Source organism: Trachurus japonicus, chromosome 10, assembly GCF_045865225.1.
Source record: "Trachurus japonicus isolate A0001 chromosome 10, Traja_1.0".
Lineage (NCBI taxonomy): Eukaryota > Metazoa > Chordata > Actinopteri > Carangiformes > Carangidae > Trachurus > Trachurus japonicus.
The window spans coordinates 8758205-8776045 of record NC_140916.1 but is presented as its reverse complement, the minus strand read 5'-3'; the positions used below and the strand labels follow the sequence as shown (position 1 = coordinate 8776045).

Here is a 17841-nt window from a genome sequence, read left to right as displayed (position 1 = left end):
AGTTTTCTCACTTGTTGATTTTTACCACAGTGTTTGTATTTCCACACTGGGGGAAGACTTTTGACCAAATTTGTTATGACTATACTTTTTTCTCTCTTTTTATTATTTTTTTAAGAGCGGACGACGGCCTTTGTGTCGGCGTCCACCTCTTACCTCTTAATCCTTCTACAAACACATTGAGCTGTCAGTCATGTCTCGGTGGTAGACGCCCAGTTTCCTGTGGCAGTGACCTGCAAATTCAACATAAAGTTACACACGCGCACACACACACTCCAGACGGCCATTATATAAAATGAGAAATGAAATGGGCCTGTTTAATCGTTTGTTGAGGTTTGTTTCTGTGTTTGTTGTTCTAGCTTCTTAATAACAGCGGCTGATGGAGGATGGAGAAACATGGAGGACAGACTTGTTTAGCTGTTTAGCTGCTGAGGTTGACGTTTGAGCTGCTCGGTGATTATTGAAGAAACTTTTCATTTGGCTCCTTTAACCTTTTCTGTTAAACAAAACCTCTGCAGGACGTCAGGTTGGGATGCACGACTCTTCATTATGTGTCTTGGATTTTTTTTTGTGTGCCTCAAAAGAGACGGTATCTATTTTTAAAGATGCATTTTTGTGTTCCCTCTTGCTTTCTCGCTCTGACTGCAGCCTTTGTTTTTGTTAGAATTAAATTATTGCTAATTGAATCAGTCATATTTAGCGATTTGCTGTTTATAATCCAAAAACCTGAACATTTATACAATTAGAGACAAAATGGTATTAAGTGCTGAAGTGAATACCAGATCAGACTCTTTCTAAAATCGTATTTTGTGTCTTTATAAGAGCCGAGGGCTGTCAGCGGAGGCAGATTCCTCCGGGACCAGATCTGCAAAGTTTCAACACAGTGTGAGAAAAACGTTTTTGAGACTCGAACATGAGGTTTGATCTGGAAATAAATGAATATCAGGTGGTTTGCTGATGCACTTGCTGTTGTTTCTCTTTACCAGTAACATCATCCGGTGGGAATATTTGGGTCATATTTGGATCCGTTTAGTTGGATTCTGGACTCAAAAAGTGGGAGTCCCTCCTGCAAGGCCGTCCACACCCAGAGGGAGTCACTCTGTGTTCCAGCAAAGTCATAACTCATCTTTTTAATGTTGGGAAAAATGTAGTTTAACAGAGGCTGCACATGGTGATAATAATAATTGGATGCAAATGGACAGAAAGTCCTGTTTTTTATTTCATTTTAAAGTCAAATTTGACCTTGATTAGTGCAATGAGAGAGAGAAAGAGAGAGAGTGTGAGACCAAGTTAATCCCATGGTAGGTGTGTCCTCCCTGGAGTGAAACTGTCACAAGAGGCGATTACTGTGCCCTCTGACAAAGACTTGGCCCTGTGTGTGTGTGTGTGTGTGTGTCTGTGTGTGTGTATCTGTGCATGGGTGGGTGGGGTTGCCTCACCAGGAGTGCAGACTGCAGCGATGGTGCTGTCCCAAAAAACACAGGAAGCTGCTGCAGCAGCGTGGGGTTTTGGAGGAGGAGGTGTTTTGTTTTGCAACAAATGGCAAAAGGATCGTGAGAACAAGTGTCTCCAAAGTGTGTTTGTGTTTGTGGACACGCATGTGTTCTTACACCAGATACTGTGTACAAAACAAGTCTCCTTCACAGTAACTGTATGTGTTTATGCACTCAAGATGATGTATATTATACTTCTAGTGGCACTTTGCCCAAATATGTGCAGGTTGTGATATCGGCACACTGTGTTTGTGTTTTGGTTTGTGTGAGAGAGAGAGTATGTGTGTGTGCTTGGGACAATCAGGGTGGAGAGGAAATGGTGACACCCAGAGAGAGAGAGAGAGGGAGGGAAGGGCTATGGCTGTGGCCCTCAGACTGATAGAGAGACTTAGAAACAGAGAGAAAGAGAGAGAGAGAGAACCTGGGAACAAGAGAGGGGAGCTGAGCTCAGGTTGCATCCAACAAAGAGTTTGTCAGAGAGCAGAGATGTGAGAGAGGGAGACAGGCTGAAAGGATGGGGAGAGACTGAGAGAAAGAAGGAGGAAGAAGAAGAAGGAAATGAGGGAAAAGCAGGTGAATGAGGAGGAAAGATTGTAAGAAACACTCGAAGGAGAAGAAGAAGAAGGTGAAGAGGGAAAGTTGTTGGAGTACCGGTAATCTGAGAGGTGGAGGAGGAGACGTTTGTAAACCGGACACGAAACCTGGTGGTGTCACGTTTCCGTGGGAGCAGCAGCAGGTATCCTGATTTTCATGTTGTGCAAAGACTGCGTGTGTGTGTTTTTGCATGTGTGTATGCATGAGAGAGAGAAAACTGACCCTGTTCACAGTAGTAAAATGAATCATATGCGTTCTCCGTATGTCTCATTACTTCATTTCTGTGAGTTTGTCTGACAGGGAGACCTTGGAAACACCGTTTAGTGTGTGTGGTGTGTGTGTGTCAGGTAGATGTGCAGTAACTGAGGAGAAACTTGACCTTCAGTGTAATTATCTCTGTATGTGTGTGGTCTTGTACTTGTGGCTTTGCAGAGATACAGTCCATGGGTTGGTACATAGTTATTTAAAGGGTTAGTTCAACATTTTGGCAAAATGGCCCATTGCCATAATCGCTATAGTCATAGCATTAGGTTCGTTACCTTTGACTGTCAGTGCAAGCTATTTTTAGAACGGTGGAGCAGAGCCATGAGCTGCTCAGAGCTACGCTATGGAGGCTCATGGGAGTTTCCCTCATCAAACTCATCAAATACGCAATCCAACAACTCCAAAACACTCTGGTGGACAAGTTGTGACCTGCACATTCACAAAGCTATGAGATAATAACGTAACGTTACCAGACAGAGTTGTTTTAGAAATAAATACAGATATAAAATAGGGATTATGGCAATGGGCCAATTTGCCAAAATGTTGAACTAACCCTTTAAGGGTTTATACTTGGTTTGAAGGTTGTTACCATGAGATTTATGCTAAATAATTCATTTATTTAAATCTTATTGTGAGTAGTTATTTGAGTAGACGGATCATCCTTCAGCGCTGTGTGTGTCCATGTTTGGTTTAACAGTGTGTGACATGAGATCAAGCCAGATGTTTCCAGACGTTTTCCACAGTAATCATATTTAGTGAATCAGTGAATGAGTGTATCTGAGGTCAAGTCCATTCACTGCTTCATTCTCAACTCACTTTACCTTGTAATGTGTGCAAACAGTATTGAAACTGTGTGTTTTGTGTGTGTTTGTGTTGTGCAGGACAACCTCAGTGTGTTTCTCCGTGGCTGTGAGGAGTTGGGACTGAAAGGCTCCCAGCTGTTTGACCCCGGAGACCTGCAGGACACGCTGACACGACCCACCGCCAAGTAAGACTCCGCTTCAGCGTTACCTTACTGCTCAACAGGAGTGTGAACTGTGTGTGGGTCTCAGTTTCATCCACCATGAAACTGAGAAATAAGTTATTTATAGGAATGTCTTTCTTATTATTTCTATGTGTTTCGTTATGATAACTTAACAGTTACTGACATGATCAAAAATCGATTAGTTTGATGCCTTTACAGGCTGCTGGATTGTACAGAGGGACCTCACATTGTCTGAGTTGATTTATGACGATCTGATATCAAATCATGTGTTAAGATCTTTAGTTTAGTTCTTTTGGGGAATGGATGAACCTTATACGTATGTCATTTCTCTGGACTTTTTTTTTTAAATCTCTTTTTGACTCTATTTCTGTTTCATTTTTGCTGCTTGTATTTTCTTTTTTACTGCCACAATAGTTTTTTAATGCAGACCTGAGCCAGGCCTCTCTTAAAAATCACTTTTTAATCAAATTTAGACTTTTATGTTACTAAATTAAAGTTAAGTGTCTTTGTGCTTTTACTGCACAGAGCAGAAAGAGGGTGCTGTTCTTCCCAAAGTGAAATGATGTGAAGCTTTGAGAGTTTCTGTTATTATTGGTCGAATATGTGGCCTATGAAGAGAGAAGTAATCTCCACAATGTCTTTGTCATAATAGTTAAGAAAACATAATAGAGCTCCAGGGAGAAAAGTGCCATTGTTCTTGCATGTCTCATGAAGTGGACGGGCTGAGTATTGATGATGATGAACACTTCAGTTGTGTGTTAATAGATTGTCCGTCCGTCACGCTGGCTGTGTGTTTGTCTTTGTGTGCCATCCTCCTCCTCTGTATCAGACAATCAACCAGTTCACTGCCAACACAAACAAGTAAATGAGAGTCGATGGAAGTTTGTACGAGTCCGTGTGAGTAAAGCAACAATGGCCCGACTGTTAGACACAACCCGTCTCTGTCCAAACACAACAAGAGCCTTTACATCACTCACTGAACCATGGCTCCTACTGTGTTGCTTGGTAACAAAGACGAGTGCATGTAGGGTTTTTTTTATATACGGTACATGCATGCACTGTGTGTGTGTGTGTCACGTTCACTGTGCATCAACAAGGTGTCATTCACAGAAGGGGTGAGGGGGAGGAGGGAGGAGCTGCTGGAGACGGAGGGAACGGTGCTAATGTTAGTGTGTGTCAGGAGGAGCTGCTTGACCTGTTCTGTCAGGACGTGTGTGTGTGTGTGTGTGTGTGTGTGTGTGTGTGTGTTGTTTACATTGCCTTTTGTTTCTGAGCATGCCTGTGTAAGTTTACAGTAAACATTCAGCTGCATTGATTGGCCGCCAGTTTAAACATGGCCACGTGTCCCGTTCCATTATAGACCGGTGCCTTGTTTACATACATGTCTTCAATAATTATCATTTTCTATGAAGGAACACACGCTGTACTGTACAGTATGTTCTGCTTCTGCAAAAAAAAGGGGGGGATGGTTTATCTTGTCATTCAGAAAAACCTGGGTATTTATATCCTTATTTATATAACTGCATGGTGGAAGACGTACAGTACAAGCAGCAGTAAAGGAAGGATCCATGCATAATTAGGCTAATAACACAATAAAACAATGGGAATGCTGCGCGGCTCGGCCACTCAGTTAGTTTAAAGTTATCATAGCAATGCAGCTTTGTTTTAAGTAAACCAGGAAACACACACAGTGCATTTTAGGAACTCCGCCTGCTCTAGCACAAGGCACGGCCGATGCACTTATTTTTACATTTAACTTTTAAAGGAGCTACTGCAATTTTTGCTATTACCTCATACAGTAGCATGCAAAGGTTTGGGCACCACTGGTCAAAATGTATGTTAATGTGAACAGTGAAGATCAGCTGATCTCCAAAAGGCATAAAGTTAAACATGAAACACCCTTTTACAATATTTTAAGCAATATCAGTGTTTTATTTTTGTTTTTAAGGTGAGAAAGGGAAACAAAGCAGCAGCCTGAAAAAGAATGTGAAACCCAGGAGACTTTAGCTCTCAGATAACGGTGATGGCAAAGTATCAGACAAGCTACTTACTATCCTTTTCTGTCACTTCTGTCACTCACAATATAGCCTAAAAGATGAAATTAAAAAATATACATGTATATATTGTTTAAAAAGTAAAGGGAATGTGTCATCTGTAACTTTATGCCTTTTGGAGATTATTTAATCTTCCACTTGCTGATCTCTTCACATTAACAGACATTTTGACCAGGGGTGCCCAAACTTTTGCATGCTAATGTTAGCATTAGCTGCCGTCTTTTTGCAAAGCATTGCGAGTTCAGCATTCAACTTTATTCCTTCAGTCTCCAGCAGCTGCTTCTCTGTTAACTCTTTATCTTTATCACTTCTCTTTATCTTTATCACTTCTCTTACTCTAATGAAGTTAGCGTGCCGACAGCTAATCCCGTCCCATCCTGTCACTTTCCGGTAGCAACTGACTGCAGCTTCTGATCTGCTCTGAAGACGTAGCACTGTATTACAACCTCTTGCTAAGCTCTTGTTAAGTGACGTTCACCAGCAGCCATCACTAATAAATAACCACAATTTTAAAAAAAGAATGACATATTGTTGTCTTTTAATGTCAAGCAGACAATTAAATCTCAAATTTATCGTCACGCTGGAAGAGAATAATTGTCCAATAAAAAGTGCTTAATGTGTAAAGCTTTATTTTAGCTGCACTGGCTCATCTTATGCCCAGTTCAGAAATATCAGGAATAAATGGACAATCGCAACCTTGATAGGAAACATTTGTGTCATTGTTTAAGTCGCCCTGCCTGTGCTATTTCCAGTGGTTATGTAACACTACAGGATGCTGCTCTCTGCAGCTCGTACCCGTGACAGGAAACACTTTCAGTACCTCTCTCTCTCCCTCTGGGTCTGTCTGCACAGGTGTTTATTCATCTAGGAAACAGTAGTGGACAGGGAGGTGTAAAGACAGACAGGTCCTGGTACACTATGAGCTCAGGCCTGAAATATTCCCGATGCTCTGACTGTGTTGATGGAAACAGATCAATTTTCAAGATAAGTGACAGTTTGCCAGAGGAGAGCAGAGTCTGGGACCGTTCAGATGTTGAGCAGAGAGTTTTTTGAGATGCTGCAGAAAACACACAGATTAAATGTGTTATCCTCACTTTTGGGGTAGAATAGATATAATGAAAAACAGAATGAGTAAATCCACAAGAACAAACTTTTCCTCCAGGATTTGATTAGTATTGAGTTGTTATTCCACTTTGCTGTCAGCAAGTACTGGAACATATTTCATGCTTTTCATCTAAACCATCATCTGTGGTAATATTCACATGACAACAATTTAATTACCCGGTGTTACACAACACAGAGCCAAGGCTGGACGTTTATGGGAGATTTCTCTTCACAGATTTAAAAACCAACAACAAAAAAAAACATTTTGATTCTTTCAAGGCCAGATTATTTTGTTTGGGAGAAAAAAGTTGTGTTTTTTTTCCTGCTTGTGCCAAGACAACTTCATTACTTATTCAGCAAATGCATTTCTGTTGAAATAAATGGCACTTTTTAATTGGTAAAACTTAGCTGAAAGCATTAAATTAATAAAGGGAAAAAACCAGAATGTGAAAAGGGAAATGAGGAGGAAGCCAGTAAAAAAAAAAAAAAAAAACACACATATTAGAAGTTAATTGCTCTGCTTTAATGGACTTCATTAAACATTTTTCTTGTAATTTTGGTCTTAATATTATGTATGACATGGTTTTAAGAAGAAGAAATGTTATTCTATCATATTATATTGCATATTATGCTTATTTTCAACGTTAATATGGTTAAAACAGTAGTTTTGAATAAAATTCAGTCACACTGACACTGATAGGAACAAACCCTCTTAAAATAAAAGAAAATGTCAGATGACAGATGTTTGAACTGGCCACAGGCCCCGAAAAATGATCTAATATCTTGAGGAATCTGGAGCGTTTGTCCTTCAGGTCTCTGTCTACAAGGTGACGGCAGAGAAAAGCTACCTGTCTCAATGTTTATTTAGTCGGCTGACAGAGAGAAGATGATGAGGAGGAGGAGGAGGGGGGTGTCACACATTATTCCCTCCAGCGACGTTCACCTCACTCTTCATCTCTCTCTTTCTCTCAGGTCACTGCTCTCATGGAAAATTCATGCAACTGCAATTTGGGTTTTGTCTGTATGTTGAATGAGTCTCATGATGTGCACGTGATACATTACTATATATAAATGAATTCATAGACTGTAATTAAAAAGAAAATGTACATGTCTTTAGATGAGATTCTTACATTTAGTTTGAAGCTCCTGTCCAACGATAATTTTATTCTATCATGCAACACATTGATTAAAAAAACATCACTCTTTTCTATAAATCATGATGTTTGTGCACCGGGATGCAGTTGGGAAATCCAAAAGCTGAAAATAGCACATTGACATGCATTAAAACAAAGTATAAAAGAAACATAGAAGGAGCACATGAGTTGGATTTAAATATATACATTTAGTTTCTGAGAGGACCTCCTTTTCAGATTCATTATGTGATTAATAATTAAAGATAAAGAGGCAAAACCAGGACCAGACAACATCCTCTCTGTTTTTTGGCATCCTGTGTCGGAGCAGCACTCAGTTTTATTACAGAACATTTAACACAATGAGTCTGAGCACAGATTTAGAGCCTTTTATGTTTTTGTCATAATCCAGATTAAGATATGTGGATCATCATCTTTTATTCAGGTTGTCAGTGAGACTTGTTGCCTTTTTCTGGTTCAAACTTCTCTTGTGTTTTTACAGTGCGTTTGTGTTGTTTCATTGTTTATTATCAACATATTTTCAAACACACATCATTGTAATTTCTTTTCCTGTTTGTTTTGTGTCTCATGTGTTTTTCATAGCCAGTGACATCACTTTGCTTTATTTTGAAAAGTGCTTCACTTGTGCCTTCCTGTTTTTTCCTGCACAAACTTGTTCGTGTTTAAAAGTGTGAGGATGATGTTTAGTTCACTCTAACTTATATTATTGTTCTTACCTCTTTGTGCACACGTCTGTATTTCCTCCGGTTCTCCTCTGTTTCCACAACACAAGTGTGTGTTGGGGTCAGTTTTACAACTGCTTCATTCCACTTCCCATTTATAGCTTCATGTGGCGCTCCGCAAAGATCCTCGTCTTCTCATTTTGGCAGCATGTGTGGCGCTAAGTGGCCGCCGCTGTGGCGTTTTTTTGTTTTTTTTTCCTCTGCGCTGCACCTCCCAGTGATGATTTGGCCTCCAGACCATCTGGCCACAGCTGTGACGTTTGTCTCCTCTGATGCTCTGATGAAAAGGGATTTGTCTTTGTGAATGAGAAGGGATATTGGTACCAAAAAAAAAAGAAAGAAAAGCGGCCTTGCTGTTTGATCCAGAGGAGCTAACACACACACACACACACATCCTCCTGCTGTGTGTTGTCATTAAACATAACTGCTGGAAATATGGTAAATAAACACATCACCAAGCCAAGAGATGCCAGTGTGGAGTGTGTTGGTGGAGCCACTGCAGGTCCCTATATATACAGTGTGTATATATATATACAGTACGTATATATTCAATAAGTTTTAGTTTTTGCTGCTGTTTGGTGTGGGAGTCTGCAGTTATATTTATGTAACATATTTCACCAGAAGTCTCACTATCTGTCTCTCTGTCTCTCTCTGCGTCTCCAGGGGAAGCGACTGCAGCCGAAAACTCAAGAATGTAAGTGATACTTGTGGATCACAGTGGGACGATTTGTCTGAGTGCTAAATGTATGTTTGGATGGAAACTTATTATTATCGCCTAGTGTTTTCTGTTTGTCTTGTGGTTGTTGCTGTTGTCACTATTTCAGCTGCTCTGATGATCGTGTTGCTCCAGTCCAGATGCCATACAGTATCTCTCCTCCATCCTGCAGTAGCTCCCTGCTGTTTTACTTCAGAAGTCTATACACATCTGATAGTGTCATTTATTAAGTCTGCAGCGTTCACAGCCTGTTCAAGCTTTAACTTTTTCAGGCTGTTCCACTTTATCTGTCCTGCCTCCATATTAAATCTGTTTTTTTAATTATTTTATCCTTTATGGCTTCATATATTAAATCCAGTCTTTTAATTGTTCACTTTTACAACCTCATTGTTGTATTGTATTGGATGCACTTCCATCCCTTTTTCTAATAATGCTGCTTTAAGAAGTACAACACATAGTGCTAGCCCTGCCCCCTCTGCAGTCAGAGCAGTGCTGCTCTCTCTCTCTCCCTCTCTGCCTCTGTGTGATGCTGCTGCTGCTGTGCATTGCACAAGTTAATGTGTCAAGCTGCAGAGCTGGCCTGGGCTGCTGCTGCTGCTGCTGCTAGCTCATTCAGCTACATGCAGGGATTCTGGGCCACATTAGCCGGCGTTTGCAGCTACAGCAAAACAAACAAACGGCCTCTAAATCACCCAGAAGCCTCCTCGCTTTAGCCGGGACCTGCTACTACTGCTACACCGTGGAGCTTTCTCTGCAGACCCTGGCTGAGGAAGGACTGTGGGATTTGAGAGGTGAAGGAACTGCACCAAGTGGATTCTGCTGATGTGGTGGCACAGGTGTTGTTTTAGCAAAGCGATGGGACTTTGAAGTAAAAAGAAAAAGAGATATAGATGTATTGAACTGGTGGATTATTGCTGGAGTCAGGTGATGATCAGTTAGCAGGTCTAGGTGGGAGCAGGAGAGGCTGACTGTGCATGTATGTGTGTGTTATAGTGATAGCTACTGGGAATGTGTGTCTGTCTGTACCACTACAGGCCTGTGCACTGTGACAGGTGTGTTTAAATGTCTGCATGCGTGAGCCTGTGTGTGTTTTCATCCTACCTCTATATTTGGGTGTATTAATGCCCTTGTGTTTACACATGAAACAAAGAGGTGGTTGTTGTTCCTCGGTGGAACCTCTTTGACAGGTCTTTCCACATCTGTCAGAGCAGGCAGCTGCTGAAACCAAAGAGGCAAAGCGAGTGTGACACCGTGCATGACTTCACTGTCAACCAGCCCATCACTGATATCCACAGACGTCGTGTTTGCTTTTAAACTACTGCGACTCAGTGATGTGTCTAAGTTTCGTTGTGGGTTCAATGTTGCATGTCTGAATCATGTGAGCAGGACGATTGTTGCATGTTTTTCAGCTGTGGTTGTGCAGCAGGGATCAATACGGACACAGAGACACAGCTGGTGCTGACCCACTTCCAATGGGAGCTGGCCTGGACGTGTTCATTGTGCTGGTGACACAGAAGCAGCAGGCTGTATGTACTTTGCAGCGATGTGCAGATAATGGGATGTAACTGCAGCAGGTGCAGCACTGATTCAGCACAGAACTGGCATACGAGTATAAATGCGTGCAGTAGATAGATACACAGGTAATTTACATAAAGATTAATGCTAAGATTCAAATGTATAAACAGTTGTTTTGATGTGTTTGAATAGAGTTTTTGGTTTGATCCCAGCTGAATGAATTTCCTCCCCTGCCTGCTTTGGTTGCAGTTTCAGTAAGCTGACCCTCTGTTTGTTGATTCCTGCAGGGATATTGGTCTCTTAACCCACAGAATCAAGCAGAAAAGTGCTTGTTATCGTTGTGTTTTCTTTCTTCCGATCAGCAGGGCCACTTACTTCGGCTCCTCCTCCTCCTCCTCCTCCCCTCCCCAACTTCGTGTTTGAACAACAGAGGCTGTTTGCATTGACAGTACGACTGAAATAAACACATTAAGCCATGCTGAGCTTTCTTATCAAAGCAATCCCCGTGGAGTGCCGGTTGACATGGACACAGTAAATATAGCTGGGGACACTTTGCCAGGCAGCGCTGAAGGTGCAGCTCTGTGTGATCTCCCTGTCGCCACACGGCCGATCTGCGTTGTTGGTCCTGTTGGTCACGGTGATGCAGAGAGCTGAACTTCCTGTGTCACATTCATCACAGTGTCTAAAGAGCGTTGGGTCACAAACAAGAGCGAAGAAGATGCACCGCGGCCTTCTTCGTCTCCAGCTGGTGGTTTTACAGGGTTGCCGTGATGGAGGGAGGATGAGATTGATCTGGTCGATTATACACTCAGGCCCGAGGTGGCTAACAGGCTAATATAAATCTCTTTGGTCCCTGAGAGGTTTAGTGCTAATAGGAGAAGTGCCGGTGGTGGTGGTGGTTGTTGTTGTCAGGGTCACGACGATGATTCAGTCTTGTCATTTTTGTGCAGGACGCCTTGACCGACATGTAACTTCTCTGGAACAGACTGGTTTGTTATGACCAGGGAAAAAAGTTGTAGAGATAAAAGTGATCAGACACAATATTTGTTGCTATTTAACCTTTTTTTGTGTGTTTATATCTTTATATGTCCACATTTTATTCAGTTTTTACTGTTTGTTTTGATCTAACATGTTTTTTGTCTTGATCATCCCATGGACTATATCTCTGGATCTATGGTTGTGATTGTGAAGAAGACTTGTTGTTGTTGTTGTTGTTGTTGTTTTGATTACTTGAACAGTTCTCTATCAATGCAGTAACATTCATACACTCATTTGGGTGATAATTCAAGTGATATACCATTTGTTATCTTTTCTTAAAGCCCCAGTATGTAACTTATTTGGCTTTTTATTAGCAAAAATCAAATATTGCTTTCATAAATACGTATTTCACTGAAGTGGAATCACACCCGCATACAAATGAAAGCTTTCTCGTACCTTAGAAGGAGTTGTAACAAGTCGTTACAAATATACAAGGGGGGGCGCACCGAACCGAGGCGGCCATGTTGCATCCCCATTTTTTACGTTCAGTGACAGCGTGACCGTAGGTAACCATGGAAACTCACCGGAGCTGTCGGCTCGGGGAGAAAGTTTTCGAGGTAGCGCCTGTTAAAACTGTCACCACGATAGTGTGAGGAAGGACGGAGGCACTGGTGTTGCATTCAGGTGCAGTCAGGCAGACGGCCGTCGGCAAACCAACCGGATGTCATTTTACTCCACCAGAGAAAGACGGTAAAACGTGGGTCAGGTAAACAATACCACATCACCATGACAACATATTGTCACGCCTGTATTGTGTTGCCTCGTGCTGGCGGACCACTTGTTTACATAGACACTTGTTTATCCTGTTACATGCAGCGTCTGTTGTCTGTCTGACGTCTGCCCAATTTCACGTGAATGCAACATCAAGAATACGTTCCGATATACAACCGCACCGCTAGATGGGGGGAATTCCTACATACTGGGGCTTTTAAATTTGATTTGTATCAAATGTACACATGATGCACACAAGTTGAGCCTGTTATAATGTAAAGTTGAATAACAGATAATAAAGTATCATCTCATGTCGTCATTGTTAAACAAAAAATGAAAAACGGCTTCTTCTGGTTGATAGCCACAACTTTACTCCACGCCGCCAAAAAGCTCAACAACAACAACAGCTGTAAAAGAACCACCTCCATCCTCTTTAGGACTTTTCACAATAAAAGTACCCAACAGAACACAACATAATTAATTGAAACTTAACAGTCTGACTTTGTTTCTTTTCCTTTTTTCAGGTTTTAATCACCATCTACTGGTTGGGTCGCGCTGCCAACGGCTGCACCTCCTACAACGGGCCCACGCTGGACCTGAAAGAGTTTGAGGGGCTGCTGTCACAGATGCGAAAGGTTTGTAAAGTCACGTAACGTTTGGTAAAAAAGTACTCTGAAATACAATAGCATCTCCCTGCAGCCACAGCAGATGGAGTTTTAGGGCTCGGGGCGTCTGTCCTTTGTTGTAAACAGAAGATCACAGGTTTGATCCCCAGAGTAAACCCAATGTGAGCAAGAAGACACAAAGTTTTCTACTGAAAATTTTATTGAGCAACACACTGACAAGTGTAAGTGAAGTCATCTCAGGCAGCGTATCACACACCCCACCCAAGGTCCAGTGATGACCTCTGTTAGATCAGGCTCGAGTTTCAGTAATATTTGACTTTTACAGACCCAAAGGGACCGAACAATTTGCATTAGGTAGCCCACTAAGACACACACACACACACGAGACACACCACAGATGCACACTCGTATGACAGCCGCTCATAACCATGATGTCACCCTCATACAATTTATTCCACAATGTGACATCCCATTGCTGTTGTATAAAACCGAGGAGCTACAGCCAAACTCAGCGCAGTCACTTTCCCAGATGTTCACACGTTGCAGCTGACCAAAACAAAGCCACGTTTCCATGACACAAAAAAAAGGAGACTGATAAAAAAAATGGCATTCAGAAAATCGAGGTGGAAGCACATGAGGTGAACACGCTCAGGATTTAACTGGCACTTTTCTTATTCACGTCTTATGCTGATCAAAAGAAGATGGACAAAACTGAAGGCTGAAAAACAAGAACAGGTGCACTTTGAACTGCAAGAGAAGTGAAGCAGTCAGAGGTTTGTTCAGCCAAATAAAGGAATATAGTGGTGTTGAAGCATTCAAATAATTTTGGTTTTCCTGCAATAGGTTTAAGATGAAAAAGCGGTGTTGTTTTTTTGATTAAACTGCGTGAACAAAACCAGAAAGGTGACAGATTGGTGAAGGTTTGGTATGAAAGAGGTTGATAAAAGCTTAAAGCAGATTTTAGTCCGCCACTCTAACCTTCAAACCAAACTTTGCAATGTTGTAATATTTCCTCACCAATGTCAGACAAAGAGATAAATCACAGAGAAACTTTACAGCCGCAGCAGCAGCAGAGTGGAGCAGGAAGAATAAAAAACGTAAAAAAAAGACTTTTGTCGAGGGTTTGGGAGTTTAATGAGAGGAGCGGTCTGGGGTCAGGAACAGGAAATCTTTTTGGTAGACAGGAAAAGGCCTTTCTCCACCTTCCATTAGCTGCTTAGACACGTTGCAACTGTAGACGGACAAAGGGAGGGGTCAGCGAGGTGAAGAGAGAGTGATGAAGACGGATGCAGGCAGAAGAAAAGATGAGAAAACGCAGACGTTGATGGAAAGATGGACGTGGGAGAACTGCAGATTTTCAGTGAGACCTTTGTAGCGGACATGTACATACAAGTTACAGCAATGGATGCAAAGGGAGTTCCTTATCAATATACAGTATATTTCAGGGTTCCTACACAAGTATGGAATTTGAATTTATACATCTCCAGATCTGGAAAAGTATTAAAAATGGAAACTATTGTATGAAAATATATTTCTCTTAATGGGTTAGGTCTTATGTGAAGTTATTTGGGTTAATTATTTTGTATGTGTTATTAGCTACAATCTTCTGGAAATTATATGGTGACATAATGGCATGCAAATTCAGATTAATGAAAACAAACAATTAATTGCATAATTTATTTAAATTATACACATTACTCAAATGACACAAATTATTAGAATTTTTTACAGAGAATCTGGAAATTAGTGTCTGGAAAAAGTATTGAATTTTGAAATTTCAAATGTGTAGCAACCCTGATATTTGTATACATGCGTTGTACACACCTTTATGCATTTCCTATAACCCAGGTGTGTGTGTGTAATTGCTTAGGAGGCAGAGGAGGCAGAGAGCCCTAAACGCAGCATCAGGGACAGCGGCTACATCGACTGCTGGGACTCGGAGCGCAGCGACTCTCTCTCACCCCCACGCCACGGCCGCGAGGACTCGTTCGACAGCCTGGACTCCTTCGGCTCACGCTCACGACAAACCCCGTCGCCAGACGTCCTGGTCGCCCGCGGCAGCAGCGATGGTAGGAGTTTCCTCCGCTTCTTCCTACACTCATTGAACACAGAGAAACCAGCGCAGGTTTTGATTTATTGTGGAAGTGTGACACGGTGGATAGTGGGAGTGAGCTCCCTTTTATATTAAAGGTTGCAGGTTAAATCTGTTCAATAGCCATTGTGTCATTTGAGTTGCAGCCATTCGTCTCGAGGAAGGGAAGTAATTCGGCACTGGCTGTTTTTGTTTGGGTCGGTGGCGGTGTACAGATACAGTATATAGATAAATGAGGTGCATTGTCCTGCGAGTGCTTCTGTGGTGCGGCCTGTTGTTCTGCTCCCCGTGTTTTCACAGGACAACGCCCAGAGTTGGTCAAAGGCTGAAAGAATAACGTGAATGATCTCAGTGCCGTTTTTTGAAGTCGATCCATGGGGTCATTGTTTCATTATAGCCACAGCCATATGTCCTGCGGACGGGGAGAAACTCAGTATAGGCGTTGGGTATTAACAGTATAACAGTCAGTGTGAGTTAGTTTGTGCTGCCGTAGTAAAGCCTGTTTTATATAACTGTTCTTATCAGACTGAGGTTCACCTGTAACTGATGTAAAAAACATGAAACTCAGTTATAAAAACAAATGGTGTCACATCTGTTCCTGCTTCAAACACTTTTCAGTTACGTAACACAGGCTCCACTAGGACGACACCCAGTGACAGTGTCAGATAATGTAAAACATAAGATTTTGGATTTATTTGTTCTCGTTAAAAGTCAAAAGATAAAAAGTGATGTATCTCTGAGGCTGTTAAAAAAGATGATATCAGGAAATAAAACTATGATTTGTTGATATTTTTGAATTGCAATGCAATGCCGTCACTGGGAGGTCAAAGGTCAGGACAAGACACTAAATTGTAATAAATAACGACTTGCAGTGGAAACATTTCAGAAAACATATGGTTATAAAAGAAGAGATGAGGCTTCAACGTGAACTTGAACTCATGTTGTTAAGACGCATGAAAGCTGTTGAGAAATAGAACTATCTGTACAGAAAGAAGTGAAGACGAGAGTCAACACTTCAAATGACATACAGTGTTTCCGCTAGGATTTTTTTAAGGAGTGGCGGCGCGGACTGCTGACTGAGACACTCAGTTTTTTTTTGTTGTTTTTTTGCTTTTCCACTAGCACTGGAGTGCAACGTCCGACACGAGAATCAAACCCGCTAATTTTAAAAACACACCGGCAACAGCGACTACTGTCCGTCATCGAGGTGCAGACGAGGTGCAAAGAATAGATACTGAGCAAGATAGTTATCTGTAGTTTACCTTAGTACTCGCGAGTACCCGACCCAGTGCAGGACTCTGCTGTGAAGGTGGAGACATGCGGCGGTGGTGTATTTGCGACAATTTTTTAAAAAAGAACGAAATTTGAAGGAGCGGCAGCTAGGATTTAGCAATGGCGGCCCGCCACTCCTAAATGAATGTAGAGGAAACACTGACATAACTCAGACATGAACAGTATCATAGACAGTTGTATGTTGTTTTATCCTGCAGTCATTTATCTTTATCGACTTCTCCATCATCATGAGTTAATATCTGTAGTGTGACAGGTACAGGTACTGTAAACAGGTGCTTGTGCGAGCGTGCCGTCCCATCACACCTTTCACCGAGGAATGCCTGTCCTGCCGCTGACACCCACACAACAACCACAACAACAACAGCAGTGTCTCTTTGAGCCCCGTCGTCGTCATGACAGCTCTGTCGAAGTGTGGAGTGACAGCGCAGGAGACGGAGAGATGATGAGTCTTAACAGAGTGACATAGACAAGGACAAGACGGAGAGAGGTGTGGCTGCATGAATCAATGAAGGCTTGCAGTGTTTTTTGTTTTTGTTTTTTCTTCTTTTTTTTGGGATGTGACACTTGAGCGATCTGTCAGCGCTGGTGAAGCTGCCAGCTTTCGGTTTGAGAACAAAGGAATCCTCTCTGTCATAACAGTGAAACTCAGTTAGTACTGGGTAAGTTATCTCATCAAATGAAGTGTTCAAAGAGACGAGAAGGAACTCCTCGGTCACAGGCGAAGATTTTTCCCCTTTGAACGTATTTTCGAAGATGTCAAGTTAGCTCACAAGGAAGTTAATGTGCAGTTGATTTAACAGGCTGCTGTTCTCTGCTGCTCTTAAATCTCCCAGCATGCTCTGAGGTATATGGGTCAATGGCGTGATGCAACCCAGCGTCAAGTGGTGTAACTGGTATTTTTTCATAAAAGTCTGACTTTGTTTCTTGATTAAAAAAAACATTCATAATTTGTCACATAATTTAGAAAAAAAGCTGTGTTTTTAGGATATGTCCTGCCCAGTATTATCTAAAGGAAATATAGAAACACATCTAAAAATCTATTTCAATTTAATTTGTTCATAAGAAAGTATATTTTTTAGATAGGATAAAATAGCATTCCTTTGTGGTTATACCATTGGACATTTTCAGGGGCATTCAGTCTTACTTTTGTTTAAAAAAAACAAAACAAGGTCCATATGTCATTTCAAATGACATAAAACCAACATGAATACAACATGTACATTTTAACAAATCTGATGCATGCTAAAACAATGTTAAAAGATATTTGTCATTTGTCATATTTGTCATTTGTCACTGAGCCATATACGAGGTATTTCTCACTTTGATTTCAACACTTTCTTGTGTACACTACTGTATGTCCTTCAAAACTCTCAGCTGCGTTTCTTTAATAGGACTCAGAAGTCAACTCAACAAGTGCAGATACTGAAATGACATAACAAAACAACAGCATAAATTTCTGACAGCATGTAAATAATTTTCATATAATG

The 17841-nt window shown here is 41.5% G+C and overlaps 1 protein-coding gene across 19 annotated transcripts in view; it reads left to right on the top strand.

The window, feature by feature from the left end:
• LOC146979359 (LIM and calponin homology domains-containing protein 1-like) overlaps positions 1 to 17841 on the top strand; it is a 98686-nt gene that overhangs the window by 46161 nt on the left and 34684 nt on the right. For 14 of the 19 annotated variants that reach the window (XM_085789193.1, XM_085789191.1, XM_085789186.1 and 11 more), the window contains exons 4-7: positions 3230 to 3336; positions 9028 to 9058; positions 12868 to 12978; positions 14840 to 15038. In XM_085789193.1, coding sequence (XP_085645319.1) covers positions 3230 to 3336; positions 9028 to 9058; positions 12868 to 12978; positions 14840 to 15038 — 448 coding nt within the window. Of the gene's footprint in view, positions 1 to 1972; positions 2227 to 3225; positions 3337 to 9027; positions 9059 to 12867; positions 12979 to 14839; positions 15039 to 17841 lie in introns of those variants that run through there. The other 5 variants (XM_085789197.1, XM_085789195.1, XM_085789196.1 and 2 more) reach the window with 2 other exon arrangements.